The 20714-nt window shown below is 48.1% G+C and overlaps 1 protein-coding gene across 2 annotated transcripts in view; it reads left to right on the forward strand.

The window, feature by feature from the left end:
* The first annotated feature begins 16905 nt into the window (after nt 1-16905).
* The window catches only part of LOC111861424 (protein gooseberry), a 48393-nt gene continuing 44584 nt past the window's right edge, over nt 16906-20714 (forward strand). For both annotated transcript variants that reach the window (XR_004512687.1, XM_023845966.2), the window contains exon 1: nt 16906-17028. Coding sequence is in view for 1 of the 2 variants with exons in the window: in XM_023845966.2 (XP_023701734.1) it covers nt 16971-17028 (58 nt within the window). In the remaining variant the exon portion in view is untranslated. The remainder of the gene's footprint in view (nt 17029-20714) is intronic.

Raw genomic sequence — 20714 nt, forward strand, 5'->3', positions numbered from 1 at the left:
ACACATGTCTGGAGGCCTGAGGAAAGCCACGCTAGTGTGAGGATAAAGGGAAGTGACGCAGGTGACAGAGACAACAGCTCTTCCCCGGGGACTCCATAAATAGTGACCCACGTGCTCTGGCTGTCCGTGGCAGTTAATTTACCCGGCGGCACAATGGCCCTTGAGTTCCGGTAAATGTACTCAGGATGCTGAATGCTTACTTAGGAAAACCCGCCAGCTTCTAGCACACCAGACGGCCTACTGATTGGGGTGATTGCTGTGAGGACCTCAAATCCAACATAAACCCAGGGCTTCGCCCCATCCCTATACCCGTAACTGTAGCCTTGCTCAACACGAGCAGGGTGCAGGCCGCAGCCACGTGACACTGAATGCACTGAGCTAACTTGCTCACTCAGTAACCATGGAAGTGCTGGGTCAGAGGTGAAGCCCAAACATAGAGACCGAGGGTCGGAGGCGTGTAAATACGGAGCATTGGTGGATTTAATTAGCACGGGAAACCCAATGAAAGTGGACGAAAACTGTTCATGTGCCACTTTATCCAACATGAAACTCATACGAAACCACGCGGGATTGAACCCAAGGCTCCCCGGTAGAAAGCCATCGCCTAACCCCCTGCGTTAGAGCACGGCTCAGTACAGGGATCTCTACCCTGGTCACAAGCTGCGCGTAGGTTCTGCGCAGCTGCGAGGGGACGATGGGACAAATTCTAAAGTAAAATAATGCTCAGCATAAATTAACAATCTAGGCAAAATTCTTTGAATTACCAAATTTGCCTGTCTATAATAATCTGGGCCTGCCTGGCTAGTACACGCAACCCCCCCCCCCATTTTTCCTTAATTTGTTATAGAAATTAGATCTTGATTTGTGTCTGCCGCGCAAATCGGAAAATGCCTGTATCTATTCACCGTCGCTTCTCTACACTACTGCTCTTTCCCGCATTCCTTCCACTCCCACACGTTATCGTCATCTCCCACGAATACCACGCAAAAACAGTCAATCGCAAGCCATCTCCTTTACCACATTTCGCACATCCGCATCAAAATACATCCAAATTGTATTATCAACAGGCCCACTCGCAGAATAGGCAAGACACAATGAAAAGAAAGACTGTTCTCTCGTTCGTGACCTAATGCGTAATGTACTTTCATGGAACTTGTTGCCACTGGTCTATCTAGCGTCGACTTATAGGATCATTTAATGAATAATTAATTGGGATGAATGCGCAAGGATGTGTCGTGGCCTATGTCAACCTACCCTCCCGGAATGCGGCTAGAGGGCCCAAGGAACACCACTAGCAGCTAGTGAAGGTAACTGAATCAGCACGTAAGTACTCTCGTCCCCTGGTTGCTGTAGGACTGCATACCGTCACGCATTTGGGGTGTGACTATACCCGGACTCGATGCATTGGCCACCTGCAGTCGCGACTACACTTACAGATCACTGACACACAGTCTCTTAGAGACTCCACTAGCCGTTTCCCGGCAACGGACTTTTGTTCAGAACTATAAGAGTCTCACTGAACTATCAGGCATAAAGTCTTCACTTCACAGCCTCCCGTACAGAACTGAACTGTCAACTCAGCTAAGTGGGCCTCAAGTTGGCGACCTCACCTTCAACTAACTGGATCTAAGTCACAGTGCGACTGACGCTCAGTCTATCAGTGAGTGTTGGTGTCGGGCCCCAGATGGTGTTAGGTCTTGTTTTTGTTGGGCGGCCTCTCTGACGAGAGGATGGGTCTCTCTTTTGTATATGCTCCTGGTCCTCGCCAGCGCAGTAATTTAGCTGACTATTTGCTGTAGCTGAAGCATGAGTTCCTCAAAGCGGTGACTGCGTACTATCTTTTGGAGTGTAACGCCGTCAAGCCTGGTAAAGCGTACTGCTTCAAACACAGGGGTTAATGAGTGAGCCAAGAAGCAAACGGCAAGTAGAGGTCTGCTTCATGAGCGTCTACTGGACTACACGGCGTCAAGCTCCAAAAGATTTTGGCGCATAATCTGGTTTTCAGGGGGAAACGAAATAAGAACAAGAAGTTCTGGGAAGAACTAATCGACTAATTTCCTGTGATACGACATGGACCGCATAGAAAAAGACGCCTCCAACAATTCTTCTATTGTTGCCTAGCAACGATAGTTGGATACACGTATAGATACATAAACTGACGGGAGGGATTTATGAAGATTGCCGTTGAGATGGGCTCAGGTGGCACGACATTCATACCAAATTTCATAAATATTGTTCAGGTATTCAAAAGTTAACTTGGGGAAGGGGGGGGGCTACACAAATGCATAGGCAGCATTGCGATAGCATAAACCTCCGTTTTTCTTTTTCATCATAGGAAAAGTAGGCTAAAAGCTTTGGCGACGTTTCAGAGGAAGCTACTTTCTCCATCTTGAGACAATAAGATCCTGCCTGCATCCGGACCACTGCCCTCAAAATGCGGCATATGCTTCACCTTGCAGAGGGAGGCAGCAGTTTTCTCTGAAACGTCTGTGACGCTCTGCCAGACTACATGGCGTCACATCCCAGAAGAGAGTTATTTACATGTTTACAGCAGTGAGACCCTCAAATCTCACAGCAAGTCTCCGATTTACATTCAGAAAGATGAAGATTTCTATTACAATTTTTTCGTAAATCCCTGTGAGTACAGAGACGTTTTAATAAAGGTCTGCAACAGTATGCTGAAATACAGAATCCGTAAACTGTATCAACCGGTTGACTTTTGTAGCCGTGACGTAAGTGTGTCCTGTGAGGTGCGGATTGTATTTGCACATAATATTTAATGAAATCACTCCTTAAAGGCTGATGACACGGACAGACGTGTCTGAATCCACCCTCCCCCTTCACTAGGGGCCCAGAAACGAATTAAGAAGTTGCTGTGGGTGCAATAAACTGGACAGATTTAGGGCGCTTTGCCCGGCCACTTTTCGGAGGACAAGTGACCAGCAGCAGGAACACTGTGACATACTCTTTCCTTTCGGGAGCAACATTACGTCTCACAGCGGTGACTTGCTCTGGGTTATAACGCCGTGTACTTTTAAATATAGACCCACGTTTCGGAGGGACATATCGTCTCTATGTTCACGGTCGAAGAGGAAATCAAGCAAGGAACTAGTAGAAGCAGGATGCAAGCTCTTTGATCCGGAAAATGGAGTAGATATATTGATCCGAAACGTCGGTCGAGCTTTGTCCGATCTACATGGCGTTACAATCTAAAAGACCGCACGTTTCAGTGTACACTTGTCGCAAGCAACATCAAAGACTTGCACCGCCTCCATAATTTCAGTTGTTCGCTTAAAGACAAAATTCGTTGCTAGGTTCCACGCTGCTTGCCTCCAGCAGTTCATCAGTCGCCACACCAAAAGCAAACACAGCCTTCATGCGCCACCATTTTGTTACTCCCCCCCTCCCCTCAATATTCATGTTTTCAGAAAATTTGTGTCCACACACAATTTCAGGACCTCACACCATGCAGCGCTAGTGTCGCGCCTGACCGTCATGTTGCAGGGAATGCAGAAGTGTCATTTGGAGCAGCCTCCAATAGCGCAATAACTATACCAAATTTCATCAGAATTCGTCTAGCAGTTCTCGAACCGACAGACCGATATGCGTTCAGTTCGTGAGCGTCATGCAGAAAGTGAAAGTCCGAGTGGCGTTATGACTGACGTTCAGTCGGTCGGTTCGTATGTGGGGACTATTTGCCTGTCCCCTGCAATTGTCGCGTACCTGGATGTGACTGCACTCTTATGGCAGATTTTGCATCTCAGGCTACAAAGGCATCTAGTCAGCGAAGTAGTGTCTGGCTTCCAGCCCCGACGGGGCAATTTGCAGTTCAGAGAGTGCTGTCCCCCTTTTCACAACAAGAGGGGTCTGACACCAAAAATAGACACAATTTTCTGCACTCCTAGTGGCATAAGGAACCGGGGTAGTTCAGTCGGTATAGCGACTGGCTACGGGCTGGACAACGGAGGGGTCGGAGTTAAGTCCCGGTAGGCTCAAGAATTTTCTTTCCTCCACGTCGTCCACACCAGCTGTGAGGTCCACCCAGCCTCCTATCCAATGGATACCAGGGGGCTCTTTCCCTGGGAGTAAAGCGGCAGGGGCGTGAAGCTGACCACTCACTTTCAATTAGTGCTGAGGTCAGGAAAAATGTGGATCTATACATCCACTCCCCCGTTCGCCTTCATGACGTAGTGCTTAATTAGTTAAGCTTAGAGACAACTTTACCTTTTACCTTACTGTCCTGCTTATAACATCTCGGCACGGACTGCATAGAAAACACAGTTTCTTTGTTGCTCTTTACGTGCCGTTGCCTAGTAACGACCATTATACAGTCGCTTATCTCACGGCTGCCGCCTGGTAACACATCTGCATGTCACAATAACATACAGACTTGAGTTCCTATGGCACAGCAACTGTAGTACAAGACCAGTCAGTCTATGCTGTTTAGGAAAACGCTGTCTGTTCATTTTGAGAATTATAGGAAGCACACAAAATGCAGGGCTTGGTACATGTAGTTGCCACTACCAGCAGCACTGGAGTTCTGGAGTGACGGTCACTGGGTACGGGATCAGGAACTGAAACCTTCACTCAGAGACTGTGCGGCCAGGTGGCTCACACCAACAGCCTGCTCACCACGGAGCGGCCTCACGCTTTGAGGTGCACTCGCCCCGCATCATCACGTCACCAAGGAACACACTGCCTCCATCTTCAGTGTGAAACAGCAAATACTCGTAGTGCGCGCAAGTGAGACTGCAGGAAAATGAGGAGTGCAAACGGCGCGTACCTGCGCGCATCAGGTTGTCGCAACCTCGAGCCTCGCAAATGCATCTCTTCCCCATTCCTAAGAGTTCCGCTGCTCTCGGTCGCGTGCAGGCAGCTCGGAAATCACGAGTGACTGGAGGAGATCCTTATGGAGCGGAGAAGCGGAAGCGATGCGCGCTGCATTACACACGGCAATTGCTGAGGTCAGCAGTCACGTGACAATTAGAGAGTCAGCACGAATGAAGAAAGCAAGAAAAACAAACACATGGACAAAAGCGAGACAAACAGATACGGAGAATCGCAAATAATTTAAATGTAAACGTAAGCGGCATACTGACGGAAGGAAAGGCAGCAAAAGGAACCTGTTAGAGGCGGAAAACGAAAACTTGACGATGACCCTCCATAATTCGGGTCGAAATACGAGAAATGAAAAATTCTTTTCACAGTTGAGTACAGGAACAAGAGGACTTTCAGACTGCGTTGAGGGCAGCTGGAGAGACTGAAACCGCGCAAGGCGGCTTGAGCCAGATGAAGATCCCGGATTTCAGCTTCTTGTTTTTATGGGTTTTAAGTGAAGACTCTGTACCTATACTTTTAATTTATCTCGATCAAAGATACCTACACCATTCAAATTTCCATTTACTTCTTTCCTAAGTTACTTTGTTCCTTAGGGCTAAGTTTTTTTTCATTAATTCGAATTATTGGTTAATCCAAACAAACTCTCCCCCCACATTAATCCATATTAACGAGTGTTTAGTGCATGTAGTTAGTTAAGGTGATGGTTATGATAATAATAATAATAATAATAATAATAATAATAATAATAATAAGAATAAGAAGAAGAAGAAGAAGAAGAAGAAGAAGAAACTGTTCACCCACTCCCGTTGCCCCTTAACGAGGTAACCAGGCTGACATGTGCTGCTGTGTTTCTGAGGGCGATAGGAACTTCCTGACAATGCGACCTCATGTGTCCTCATGGCTGCATGAATCTGCAGCAATGTGTAAGCATGGCTTCAGCTGTCGAGAGGCTGAAGATGGTGCCAAGTTTAGCAGACGGGCTCTAACGTCGCACTTGAAACTCCAGCATGTGCCCTCCTGAATGCTGCAACGATCCCACGTCATGCAGGAGCAATCCAAATCACGACGCTCCTCTCTCCTCAATTTTCTCCATTTCCTGGCTGTGAGTGTCAAGGCATCATTTCCAAGGCAACTTGGAAAGCCTGGCCCCGCTTCATGCAACCGGTTCATGACGGACTTGGCAAGGGTTTATGGCGGTCTGATTTATGGCGAACCCATGCTCCGCCAGCAATAAACCGTGAAATTCACTCCAGTTGGATCCTTGGACACGATATAGTGTTGTATTTTAGCGTCCTGTTGCACTGATTTCCATCCATGATATGTATGTAATGGCCGTCTTGTGGTGCACTCAATTTCATATGTCACTTCTTACTACATGTTTCGACAACATAGTGCCATCTTCAGGTTCGTTATTTACACTAAGCTATTATATTGTTTGCCATCTTGTGTCTTTCATAAAATTATTTACAAAGTACATTATTCGTCAACTATAATAAAATCTGTATATACTAAAACTTGTTAAGATTATTCATCTGTATGTCTTAATTCCCGCAGCCAAAAGAAAGGACACATCACAGACGCAGTACACACAGAAACGACTCCCACACTGGACGAACTATACTATACGCGAGTTTGAATTAAGACATACAGATGAATAATCTTAACAAGTTTTAGTATATACAGATTTTATTATAGTTGACGAATAATGTACTTTGTAAATAATTTTATGAAAGACACAAGATGGCAAACAATATAATAGCTTAGTGTAAATAACGAACCTGAAGATGGCACTATGTTGTCGAAACATGTAGTAAGAAGTGACATATGAAATTGAGTGCACTACAAGACGACCATTACATACATATCATGGACGATATAGTGTACTGATGTACAACCCGCGGCCCGCCTAGCTTCACGATACGGCCCGCGATTTAGTTTCAGGAACAGAAAACTACAAACATTAAAGCTGACGATTAACAATCGCACAGAAACGCAAGACTCCGGTTCAGAAATTGGGCGCAGTTGTAACGGATCTATGGCCAGAAAGAGCAGTGGCTCATCTTCCCTAATTACCGCTCGCTCAGGGATAGTAGCATTAGCGAGAGTAAGCTCTCGCGTTGTTTTCAGCGCCATGTGAAGTTCATGTCGACGCTCTTCTAGACGAATTTCAGTCGCAGATGGGCAGTGCAGCGGGTTTCTCAGAGCAAATTTACGGATATCACACTTCTTGCCTTCTGTAAGTTTCCAGAAACCGGGGCACGCGCTTGCGTAGTTGCTACAAGCAGGAAGGTCGCGGGCTCGATTCGCGATGAGGTCATTGTGTATTTTTTTTCAATTGACTTAATCCTTCCAGCCGCACTGTGGCCCTGGGTTCGACTCAGTCTCTAACAGAAATGAATGCCACGAATCTTCCTGGGGGTAAAGGGCGGCCGGGGCGTAAGGCTAACAACCTGACCTCCATCTGTAAGCCGATTGTCTAGAAAATGTGGGATCCTCGACCTCTTACAACCCCATGGACCTTCATGGCCTGCCACAGGGATAGCTTTACTTTATCTTTTATATATCTTTGCGAAAAAAAAATTTCGGGCATGAATATTGTGAGGGATACATTCAGAAACAGAATCGATTAGGAAGTTGCCTCCGAGTGGCCGCCCAGGCATTCACATTTTGGTGACTAAAGGTCGGTGCCAGTTGTCCCACTGACTTCCTTGCATTCAGTCAAGTAAGCAGTCCAAGTTGTACGAATATTCGTTCCTCTCCGTGGGACTCAACATGGCGGATCGGGGGTTCCCCTGTCGTCAGCTTGAAGACAGATAAATGGTGGTGCATCTGTGCGACCGGTTTCTCGAGTATAAGAGATCAAGACGTTCAAGACTTGTTTTGAAGTAATAATATTGATCGTAATGTAAAAGCTAGGATGAAACCTGTGGGGGCATATTTATGAAGCAATTCACGTAGCAAAGAAAATATGCCCCAAATCTCGGAGAAGACTCTTTCCTGCTTCGCGGTAAGACACTGGTTTCAACGTCTGTTGCGCTTTCCATTTATACACAGAAAGTGCCTGGAATACTTAATAGAAATGCAACTTGGCTTGGAGCGTCAGGAGAATGCCGTGAGAAGGCGCTAGTGACGAATGGCGTAGTCAAGTGTAGCTTGGGCTTGGTGTGTGTACTGTTAGTTACACAGTTCATAATGTTACAGTAGTTTAATGTGACGCTTTGCCCAAACAATGAGGGGCAGCCGGTGACTCCGAAACGGAATCTCCGCCAGCTGGAGAAATTGGAGGCGAGCGCGCCTTTCGCTGTCCACAACGGAATGGAAATAGTCACCAACTCAACAGCGGTGCAGGTATGTTTGGAGGGCGGGGGGGATAGGCTGCACTCATTCTTGTGACGATTTCCTGGATCACTTGAGAGAAAACCCCAAGGTCTTTCTACGGACAGAGCTATGGCCATGAATAGGCAGACACTGAGCACCGCTGCAAATTATTATTATTATTAGATGTATCGACCGAAGACAGCCCGTGGCCATGTGCACAGTACTGATGAATCCTGGGTCAGACCCTGCGACTGCAGAGGAAAGCTCTGCAGCACTGCACTATATGACGTTTGCTCAAAGGTGAGAGGCGATGCTGTGAGGGCAAGACAAACAGCAGAAAGCAGACATAGCCTGCACAAAAGTCTGGTTACAGTAAGCTCTGCTACGTTAAAGAAAATTTCCGTTCTAAGGAAAGTGGCTCAGAGAAATGGCATAAAAGCGGTTCGTTTGCACCCCTTGCCACTTGGGCACAGTCTCACACGGATAGCAAATTCTGGACCGTTGTTGCAGCGTTCTCAGTATCCGGTTCTGTGTTCCCTGCATCAGTTAATGGCCACAGTGGGACAGACCGCGGTGCTGACTCAGGAACTGAACCAAGCAAATCGTCAGAGCCACTGCAGGCAGAGAGCCAACCTCAAGTAGGACATTACCACTGCCAGAGCGGTGTCAAGCGTCCCCAGAAACTAACTGGTTTCTGGCAGTGAGGGGCCCCAGACAGGCTGCGCACTAAGGTAGTCACCGCATGACCACAAACACATAACGTTCAGTCTCAAGTCTATATTCTTATTACTTCAGTTGCTAGGCACCACGCTCCAGTAAATATAAGGGAGTATTTCGGCTATTTCACACAGCGCCATCTTGCCCTAACCCCACTCGCCTCTTACCCCGACGCATAAAATGTCAACCCATGGTTGGGTCTGAGGTTCTCACGGTGAGCACTGTCCTTTGGAACGTGACGCCGTGCAGTCCGGTACAAGTTCAGCGACGTCAGGGTAAAAGGATAAGCCGAAACAGGCAGGAGGCAGGCAGTGAGACCAAATGTTTCTAGAGCAGAGCCGCTTTAGCAGGCCGGAAAATCCAGGGAAAAAAAAACGTTTACGAGTCGCATTTTAAATGACAGAAACTTTTTCTGTTACTTTACTTTACAGTGAAACGGGTAATAAGTTTAAACTTTTTGATTTTAAACGTCATCTGTTGCACAACGGTAGCTTAGTTGGTTGAGGCACTATGCTACAAACCGGAATGTCGCGGGTTCGATTCCCGATGAGGTCATTGGATTTTTCAATTTACCTGAACCTTCCAACCTTTACCTTTGCCTTTGCCTGCCACTTGATCTTCCTGAGACCCAAGCAGTCTCCTCAGTACCCTGTCCTCTGTGCGTCTCCCTTGGTGGGCTCATTCTGCCGTCGAGAGCAGTCACATCTGTCCCCTTGACCAGTATATAGGACTCCACGCCCTACATGCACCATCCTGTGCTTTGGATACATGCTACAGAATGACCTGAGCGTTAACCTCCAACCAATACCTAGTTTATAAACGCATGGACCTTAACCTCTATTCCCCTGAGCGTCTTCACGCTGTGGGCGCAGGCCTGCCCTGTGTGCCCGGTAACTGCCTATGGACGCGTCTCAACTGAGAAAACTTACCTCAACAAGGGACGGAGCAACGAACTTCCTCACACAAATCCTGCGCTGTACGCGGAAGTCATACAGATCTCGAGCCCTCATCACGAAGGGATGCACGGTCCCTCGACAGGGGCCCCGAACACAGAATGGGGATTTTCTCAAAGAAGTCTCCAACGATTTTGATGACATTTCAACATTTTATGCACAGCCCCACGAGGCGGTATCTTCAGGAGAAGAATGGCGGTTCCTCTTGCAGCCCCAGGCGACTCGGGGGATTTCGGCTCTGCCTAAGTACCAGCCCCCCCTCTCCTCTCGAATGTTGCATTACAGGGGGACACGCACAGACCATGTCAGGGTTCCCTTATCCTCTGCTTAAGCAAGCGTAGTGGTAATGCCTCGCCCGGAACAAAGGTTTTCGTGTCTGAGGGTTTCCGCGCTTTTCCTCAGGCCTTCCACATTCTTTCGAGGCACCATTCAGCGCTGTGTAGCCTAACCACATCACTGAAAACAGTGGCAGGCAAACACTTGCATGGGCCCCACAGCACGGCACCCACCGGACTCAACACCGGCCCGACCGAGGTTTCGGACTGCGACGTCGAGATCCACTGCGCCCACGCCATTCCAAGAAATACGTGTCAAGTGTCCCCATCCAGCGGCACGCCCTGTAATTAATCACTTTGCAGGTACCGGAAACAGAAAACCGAACAGTCACGAGGGCGGGGCGGCGCTTCCTGTCGGATCGCCTCAGAAGCGACGTAAAAACTGATCAGGAGAAGCTGTATGTTTCTTCACACTCGCTGTCACAAGGGCGAAGCAGCGGTGCACCCTGGCCACGTTCAGCAAACCTGACAAACCCCAGCCCCAACAAGAAAATCCAGGGCTCTTGGCCTCTTCCTTCCTGATCTGTTTCAATTCGTCATTCAGCCTACCGTTCGATGGCTTTCAGTATCAAAGCGTGTGTCGTAAGAACAAACAAACAGAAAAAGACCATGGAGGAGCACAGCTTGTCTCCCGTCTGTGTCCAAGCTGCGTCATCAGCATGAAAAGCGCACCGCACTTCATTTTCAACCAAAATTGCCACACCGGAAGTCTACCTACTCGGGATAGCCGAGGGCCCAGGATTCGATTCCCGCAAAGAACAAGAGACTACTCTCTTCATCACTGAGTTCAAGCCGGCTCTGGAACCCACCAACACTCCTGTCCAATGAGTACAGGCTTTTCCGTGGACAAAACGTCCGGGGCGTGAAGCTGACCACTCACCTCAGTGTGAGTATGTGTTGGGCTATACCTGCAATTTCCAATACGTCTTCATGGCGTGGTGCTTAGGGACGGCTTCGTCTTGTTGAGGTTTGGGCTTGGCACGCAAGGTGTGATGTACCCTACAGCATGCAGCACCAGATGGGCTTCGCATTACGCGTACTGGATTCACTTTACGCGGACAGGCGACACTTGCTGACCTGCACAGCGTAAAATCATTTCTTGCTAACGTCCTATATGAGGTTCTCACAGCGATGATTGCGACGTGATGCCGTGTAGTCTGGTAGAAGTTTCAGGCTGGAGGCAGTACGTCCCAGTGAAACGTCTTGAACTTCTATCAGACTACACGGCGTCACACGGCAAAATATAGTAAAGCAAACAATATTATTTAACTTTTAGTTAAGCCCACAAGGCGTGAATGCAGGCCTACACAGGCCACCAGGTGGTTCCACTGAGGCCTCAGGGTCGAGTATGCTGGGATGTGACGCCGTGCAGGCTGGTGGATCACATGCGAGCACAGTCTGCGTGACGTCTGTTGGAAGTAGCAACAGAAGGGACTAACGCGAAACTGAAAGTATTTTTAAACTTCCGATGAAGTAGGTCAGACATGTAGCATAGAAACAAATGCGCACCGTGGCACATGACCAAAGGGCTGAAAATTCAGCCCTCACCAAGTATAATGAAAGCGCGGGTAAATACAGCCAAAGCGTGATTGTGATTTAGTGAGTTCCCCAATGTTGGATTGTGTCTTGTCGGTGCGGGAGAGGACCCTCAGTCACACGGAAGTGACGTAACCGCCATGAGAGCTTCACAATATGACTATGTTAACTGCATGAGTGGCCCAAGTGCCGGGCAGAATGTTTTCCAGAAGGAATAGTTTCATGTGTCAGAGGAGAAGCTGACGGTAGGTGAGGGAGCCTGTCACCTACAGAAAAGGCGCCGTGTCTGATGCGACTAACCGAGAGACACGGGGAATATTGGTAATAATTATGACTGGTTACTGTCTTCAGGGAAGTGACGCAGAGCAATTTGGCATATAGGTACCACGTTTCGGAGAAACTTCTTGCCTCCATCGTCAGGATAGAAGATATTTAATGATTACGTTACATTATGCCGTCGCCTTGATTGCATCCGCCTGGGACTCTGGGCCGTGTGTGTGAAGCAAGGAAAGGCGGCGGGACACGCGGGGTCAGTCCCGGTCTGGCTGCTTGCACTGCGTGAACAGGTAGAGGCGTGAGGACCGCGGAACGAGAAGCATATAAATGTAGGCTGACCCAGCGAAGCTGCTGGTCGCTCAGCTGGATAATAAAGCCCGAAGGCTCAATCCTGTGCCGACGAGAGCCTGCCACAGGGCCCTAGCGCCCGTGACTTCACGGTGCTGCCAGCTACACGGTGTCCTAGAGGAGAGCGACAGTTGGAAAGCAGTAGGAAAGAAGCGACTATGGCCTGTTGGAAGTATGATGGCGGAATTACATGTAGTGACTGAGTAAAACCACAAAACACTAGTCAGGACAGCCAACATCCTACCCGAGATTCGAATATTGCACATATCAAACACGAGTCTACAGCTATACCGCTACTCCTACTAGGCCCATTTTAATATTATCCTCTGACGTAGGACTATACCCAGTTATCCCAACCGATTTCTTCCTTCTATGATTTCAGAGGAAGAAAGGTTATAGCCTACGAATTCCTTGTATCAATACGCGATCTGGTGTCTCGCTCTAATCACAGGCCGCTGTATGTTGTAGCCTGCATACATCACGAAACTGGCGCACGCGCACTTGCTGATTGCGTGGTCTGAGCACAGCAACGGCACCGCGTTCGCCCAGCCTGGATGTGCTGTCCCAAGCTATCAAGTTAGCCAAAGGACAGATATTATGACATTTCAGTTGCTTTGTGCTCGCTGGAGGGCGTCAGCATATCGTTACAGTTCCTGGCTTCAATTCTAATTTGAAAAAATGTTCATGAATAGAATCGCAATCCCTTCCCCCCCCCCCAAAAGTTTCGAAATTATGGAAACCAAAAGCAAAGGTTTCATTTACTTCTTCAAACAATGGATGAATTTTAGAAAGCTTTTAACAGAGAAGCGCAGCCATGTTGGAAATGTTTGGTAAGAGACTGGAAGCTGATCACGGGGACATAGAGAACACAGAATTGCCGCCTCTGTGACAAAAATGTAGTGTTCCATCGCCTGCGCCGTTATTGAAATTCTTAAAATCCGGTTACGGCAGAGCTCTAAGTCCCAAAATGTTCTGCCTTGTTATTAACCAGTCCGCAGGCCAGTGCCTCAGTGGCCTGCATGCAACTTGAAAACATTCCGAACTTCTGTGACAGATATTTACACTGAAAACAAAATCATCGCATGGAACTGAAGCACAACGTGACATATACGAAGTTACCTCAGCGGTCACTAATCATTTTATGTTGGTTAACATTTCCTTTCTCCTATCAATATCCAGCTCAAGTCTGTCTAGTGTACGCAGGCCTCACAACCGCCACTGCTCTCGTGGGATCTGCCTAACGTTTCTGGAAGAGTCGCTGTCCGCCGCTCTGGCTTGTGCCTGAACTAGTTACGTGCACACTATTATGTTCTGGTATTTGACGCCGTGTAGCCTATTGGGGTGTAAGTCCACCCGACGTTTCGGAGGGACGTACTGACTCCATCTGCTTGCTGCTAGTTACTTGCTTATTCTTCGAAGCTGAAAACGGAGACAGCACGTTCCTCCGAAACATCTTCCAGTAGAGCACACGGTTTACATTGGATTCTCGCTCAACAACGTTAATATTGAAGAAAGCAGTCTTCTGGGATTTGGCACCGTGTATATGTGGTGTTAACCGACGTTTCGGAGGAACGTATCGCCTCCATCTTCAGGGTAGAAGAAAAAATATAAGAATTCTGCAAGCGAAGAGACCGTGAGAACCGGTAAAAGCAGACTGTGGTCTGCTTTTACCTCTCTGCATGAACCGCACCTTATGCAGTGCCACGTAATTGAGTGAATATGACGGGGTTCAAGATGTAGTCGGATCTTTTGGACACTAACAAAATTTAACTACAAATAACTACAACAGTCTCACTGAGTTATACACTCCACAGATCACTGTAATTACAGCACATATAAAGTATTCTCAGTCTTCATTAGTCATTGCTTGGCAGCGGCTTCCAATGGCGAACGTTCCCCTTCCTCTGGGTTCCGAAACTCTCTCCGGCCTCAGATACATCTTCTCACTGCTCATAACTGCAGCTTGCAACTGACTCAACTGCTATTCAGAGTCAGAGTCAGAGTCAGAGTCACTTTACGATTCTCGGTTTACAGCCAATCAGTTCGTCTTTGCGCCAAGCCCCTTGAGACCCACGACCAGTATTTTTCCAACTGAACACTTTCGGTTAAACTCCTTAACATCCTCTCTGAACAGGGGAGGGGTCTATCGTTTGCAATTGTTCCTGGCGTCAAGTAGAAAAATGACAAAGTATTTTTGGGGAGGAGGTGACAGACATTTCCAAGCAACCCAATGACATCTTCACCTAACTGCCAGGGGCTTCCGACCCCCAAATAATAAAAGTGAAGATAGCAGCTGCAATGGCTGAAGAAACAGAAGAAAATCTTCTAACATTCTCCGCGGCTTTTTGCCGAAAGCCAAAGTCAGGATTTAAGCCATATGTTCTCAAACCGTGGGTCGCGTCTGCACGTGGGGTCGCCGAATATTCAAGAATTATTTGAAACAGTTTTATCCAGGCATAGTTCTGAAAAGTCAGAAAGGTACTGAGACTTAGTAACGTGCTTTCGGATAACGTGTCTGCAGCGCCCAAATAATTTCGCGAATTCTTCCCTGCTGTGCAGGAATACTGTATAGTCGTACAGTCTGATAGGGACCTGCAACCGTGTACATAACTGCACTTTCCGTGAATGTACAGGAACATTTTATAGCTTACTGCAGGAGCAGAGAGGCTGTAAAGCTATTTAGGTTCCTGCTGTCACCGTACAGTCTGATAGGGACCTGCAACCATGTACATAACTGCACTTTCCGTGAATGTAGGCCTACAGGAACATTTTATAGCTTACTGCAGGAGCAGAGAGGCTGTAAAGCTATTTACGTTCCTGCTGTCACCGTACAGCCTAGTAGGGACCTGCAACAATGCCTGCACCTTCTTTCTGAGCCGTAAAGTGGTGGGGGGCAAATAATTTTAATATATTACAGAGTCGGAATATAAATTTGGGTTCGATTCCCGGCAGAGACAACTGATTTCTCTGTGTAGGAATTAAGTTTCTCACAGTTGTGGTTATGAGGAGTTCTACGCTCTGTGAAATAACGTCGTGTAGTTCGTTTATAGTCAACGAACTTTCACATCAATATGTCGCCTCCATCATCAGGGTCGAAGAATAAGCGAAACAAGAAACAAGAGCTACTTGCTACTCGCTTCACGCTGGTTTCTTGTTTCGCATATCCTTCGACTCTTGAAGACACAGGCGACATGTTTCTCCGAAACGTCGGTTCACTTTCAACTGAATATACGCGTTATATCCTAAAAGACCGGCTGTGGGGTCCACCCAGTTTCCAGCTTTTTCCGGGGCTAAAGCTGACCACTGACCTCCTTCTGGTGCCGAGGTGAAGGAAAATGTCACCTCCACTCCCCCATACGTCTTCATGGAGTGAGCCGTGAGCTCTGCTCGGTTCCGCTGAGGCATTTGACATCTGCGCCCCCTCACAGCCCGCGATGTTGCAATTTTCCTCTGCCCAGCTGTCCACACTACCGAACTGTAGGCTCCTATTAGGACCGTTCTGAAGAGCAAACATGAAAATACAAGCCATGGTCCACAAAACAGTCTGCGCTTCCAAACAGCCCGAGAAATGGGCCCATTGTGTTCCCATTTATGGCTCTACTCTTCACGGTCTCTTGCAGTAAACTCATATTTTTCAACAGAGAAGGTCTGCGGACTTCTGGAATGTGACGCCATGTAGTCTGGTAGACCTGATAGACCTCCATCATCAACTTATTATTTATGTGAGGACCTCAAATCCTGCCGTCAGTACAGACCAGAAACTGATGTGTTCCTTCCCATCCCAGTTCCTCCTGAGTAGCGTAGTTGGTTGAGGCACTACGCTACAAGCCGGAAGGTTGTGGGTTCTATTCCCAATGAGGTGATTGGATTATCAATTGACCCAGTTCTTCCAGCCGCACTATGGCCCTGGGGTCGACTCAGCCCCTAACAGAAAAGAGTACCAGGAATCTTCCTGGGGGGTAAAGGGCGAGCGGGGCGTAAGACTGACAACCTCACCGCCATCTGTGAGCCGGCTGTCTAGAGAAAATGTGGGAGCCTTGACGCCTCACAAACCTATGGGCCTTCACGGCCTGTTACAGGGATACTCAATTCTCTGTCATTTTCGTAATGCAGAGGTGAGGTTCTCAAACCGCTGCTCGTGAGCACAGGACAGCAGTTGTGGCCGGAAGCAGCTGCAACGTCTGGCGGGCCGTATAACTTCAATCTGTTCGGGTGCAGAACCCGTAAGCTGGGACGTTCATCACCGTCACAACAAAAGCCGATTACCATCTTTATATTACCCTCCAATGTACATGTTGGCCCCTCGCCAAATGTATCTGTGCCCTGTATGCTACATGCCACACCCATCGTTTTCATGGCGCAGAGAGCGCTGCAACCACGTGTGGAATACGTCTCCGAAACGTACACGCACGCACAGTACCAGCGCAGTGCAGCTCTCACATCTGTGGCCCCGCCCCTTATCGCCATTGGTGAGTGCGGCCGCCAATCGACGCAGGCTGGGGGCGGTGCCCACGGCGGTTCCCGTTTAGAAAGTGAACAGTGCGCCGGCCGTGAGTCCGTCAGTCGCGGAGCGCCGTCAGACAGTTGGTGTGTGTGCACGATGTGTGGCTGCGAAGTGAGGCAGTGACTGCGCCAGACGTGAGGCAGCATGACAGTGACCAGCCTTGGCATGATGCGGCCATGCTTCACTGGATACCCCTTCCAAGGTATCGTCTCTCGTATTAAGTTCTCTGTACCTCGGGTTTATCCGCCCTTGAAAAGCAGGATGCGTTAGGAATTAGGCCTGTGTTATGTAACGTCAGGGTTTGCTAGAAAACTGACCATAGGAGTCAGTGAGAAACTGAAAATCACATTTGCCACGCTTACACGCTCTTGTATCGTTCCCTGAGTCAAAATTAGATTTGCGAATAGATCTACAGCTCGGCACTGAATTGCTCAAAGGGAAGACTAAGTTTAGAGTGGCGACTTAGCTGATGCATGTTTCGGTAGAAGCTATGGACGGCGGCAGGGGAGGGGCCAAGCTAGGAGTTCGCGTTTAATGAATCTAAAAAGAAGGAAATATGGCTGTATCAAGAATGAGATTACTTTTATAAAAATATGCTTGTGTCCCGAACACTCTAAAACGATTACTAAACATAATCGTAACGTAGGTTTCTAAGCGAATTTCCTGCAAACCCCTTGCAGGAACAGAAATCGTGTGGGCGCAATCCTGTGAGCAGTTGCGGACACTGTGCTTCTGAAACAGGACTGGCGCGCCGTTGCAGCGAGGTTCTCACATCGCTTCCGGTCCGACTCCAGCGGGCTACTGTCACGGTGGCCAACTAACAGGAGACACATGACGTGCAAGAGAACTGTGTCTCAGAGTGTTGGTTACACTTGCGCTTTCCCACAGTCCAGTACTAGAGAACACAACGTTTCGCAAAGTTATATGTTGCCTTTTTCAGGTGAAAGTGTAGGGATATACCTCCTCAGCTGGCTCTGTTAAAGAGCTCATCTCAGTCACTGGTCCCCGAGAAAGAAACAGATCTAGATTCCGAAACGTCGTATCTGTGTAGAGTAGGAGGAACTCGACAATCACAAACTTCACGGGGTTTGAAAGCCACTGCGCAGTGCCCGTTTGGAAAGGAAAAGAGCTGGACAGGCAGACCCGGTGAGGGCACCGAAACAATACGCGTGTCCCACGGCTAAGCAGGACTGCAGACCGACCGACAGCTACCAACGTTTCGCAGGAACTTGCTCAAATCTACACGGCGTCACATCCCAAAGACACTTGAGCAATAGCGTAATTTAATAGCTTCTGTACGTCTAATTCCCTATATAGGGATGGCAGTACGGCCTGCAGAAAACGCTGCGCTAAGGCGTCCGTAATAAGGGACCGCTTCCATAGAACTGTCCAGTGTAGCATTATGCTTCGGGCACAGCGAAGTGGCAGATGCACGCAACATTCTAATTGCGAAATTGAAATCACTTAGCCAAGAAAATGGGAGTAGAGAAATGAACGTCAGGCTCTGGACATTGCTGAGAACACGGCCACCGGTACGGACGTAGCTTATATCATTTATACAAATCGAGCCCGTACCTCACAGGAAACACATTACGTCACCACTACAAAGCCCAACCGGTTAATGCTGTTTATTGTGAGAACCACACGGAACACACAGATATACTGCGTGGGCGGAATGCAGGGTTCTGGTATATTAAAGCTCTTGGTAGGTGTAGTAACCACTGGGCTTTAAAGGGCTGAACTGAGAACTTTACAACTGAATGCAGAGTTGCACATTTTAATAGTTCGAAAGTGACGTTGCATCAGAAATATTGTAACTAGATTTCTTACCTTTTGAAAATATTTACCGCCGTTTCTCTGGCTTATGGCGCTATTAAAATAAACAAAGAACGCAGTTAATGATAACTATTTGAACCATGTGTTTAAGGATTCAGTTCATACCGCACAGAAAACAAAGTCTCTCTCCGTTACAAAACTCAGTCACTTAATGACGCTTAGGAATAATCATTGTAATTATTGTTTCCTGTTTTTATTTCAAACACTCAATGTTTCGGAGATTCGATTCTGTCTCCCTTACTCAGTTGGGCACAGTCGATACAGCTAGTCGCTATCTCCGGATATCGATTCCACCTGAAGACGGAGACGGAATTCAGTCACCGAAACGTTGCGTGCTTAAATGAAAACGGGATGACGGAGGCTTTTCAGAAACACTACAATTACAGTGACCATTTAAATAAGCAGTGCTTGCTGTGAGAATGCTGTGCCATGCACGTAAAGAGAGTGTGCAAGCAGAACGCGGGCACTGTCCCTCACCAGCCGGCAGAGGCCCGGTACTGGGCCCTGGCATCAATTATAAAGGGCCCTTGTCTTGTCAAAAATTAATTTACCGAGCCGCGGTCTCACGAAGGCTGAGAGGATCGACTGGAATGGGGAACAGCAGCCGCGGCTCTCGGACAGCGAGCGCTTCCGCCAAGCGCGGGGCCTGCCGCCGGACAAATGCAGGCCCAGGCCAAGCGGTTCCAGTACCTGTGTACCCTGCACCTCTTCGTTAAACCGCAACAATATAGCGCCTGGATCCTCGGCCCTTCAGTGAAGTACTGAGAAAGCAAAATGAAACGTTCCGAACCAAGGACCACTTGTTGGATTTGAGGTTCTCGCAGCGCTGGCCAACAAGGGCCCGGCCTTCTCTGCTGTAACAGCTGTAGAAGGGAACAAGAACATCGGTCGAAAAGTAAGCCAAGCAAGACAAGAGAATAAGTTCTCCCGAAACTTGGGATTCTGCCCGAACTACAAGGTGTTACTACCGAGAAGATCTGCTATCTGTCTGGTCCTAACCCTCTCATCCCTCAAACCTTTCCACCCCTACTGACACACCTAACTCAGGGCTGTTGGCCGAAGTCCTGGGTGTAGGGGCCGCTTGCGCAGGTAATAACCAGGGCAAATATTGAGTTCTGTTTTTATCTGAAACACCGTACTCTTTCTCTTTAAAACACAACGTTTCGGAGACTGAGTTCTGTCTCCGTCTTCAGGTGGATCCTACTCAGTTGGGCTCAATCGATACAGCCAGTCCCCGTAACCCGACATCCAGGCCTCAGTGGTCTGCCACGGCAGAAACAAACGAGGGCTGTTGTGCTCAGCAAGGATGCTTTTGCCAGGCCTGCGCCCAGATATGGGTCTTTCTTCTGTGGCGTTTATTTCGGAATTTATTCAGCTGCTCGACAGCACAGCCACGTTAAACATCCACTGCATATTTCGGAATTTCGGCCTTCACCAGGTACGCACGTTCGTTGTTGGCTGCATTGGCCAGGGTTTGCAGTGAGTGCATTTTGTGTTGTACAGTTCGGCACATTGCGCCGTACTCCTGCCACGTGGGTGCTCACATCCTTGTTAGAATGCTAAATTTGAAAATAGTTACATCCTTAAAGTTTGCTGAATTCCGAGTTGTCAGTAATATTTGTTCCTGTTGTCTTGAACAGAAGATGTTTTGTTGAAGCCCTGCCTGTAAGCATGCGCAGTAGCTGGGCATAATTTCTGTCTTCCTGTCTTTGGGAAATTGTCATGTCCTGGAGAAGGACCCACGTAGCTCTGAATTAAGGGCAAGAGGCAGGGACTCCTCAGTTGTTTGAGCTCAAGCTGCAAGTTAGCTGGTGGCAAGGTTGGGCAGCGACATTACATCCTACAATCTTATGCAGTGTTGCCTGCTGTCATCACAATAAAACGCTGTGACGATGTTTGTGGCAGGTCAGACTTGACGGTGGCACGTTACAACTGGGCCCAGCGCTGCCCATAGCACCCGATCCGTTCCGGCGCTCAGACAAACAAAATTGTAAAATCTTGGCCATGAAGTTCTCACTGCAATTATAAAAACCACCGTATTCTGGGGAAGTA

The sequence above is a fragment of the Cryptotermes secundus genome, unplaced genomic scaffold (assembly GCF_002891405.2).
Source record: "Cryptotermes secundus unplaced genomic scaffold, Csec_1.0 scaffold693, whole genome shotgun sequence".
Classification (NCBI taxonomy): Eukaryota; Metazoa; Arthropoda; class Insecta; order Blattodea; family Kalotermitidae; genus Cryptotermes; species Cryptotermes secundus.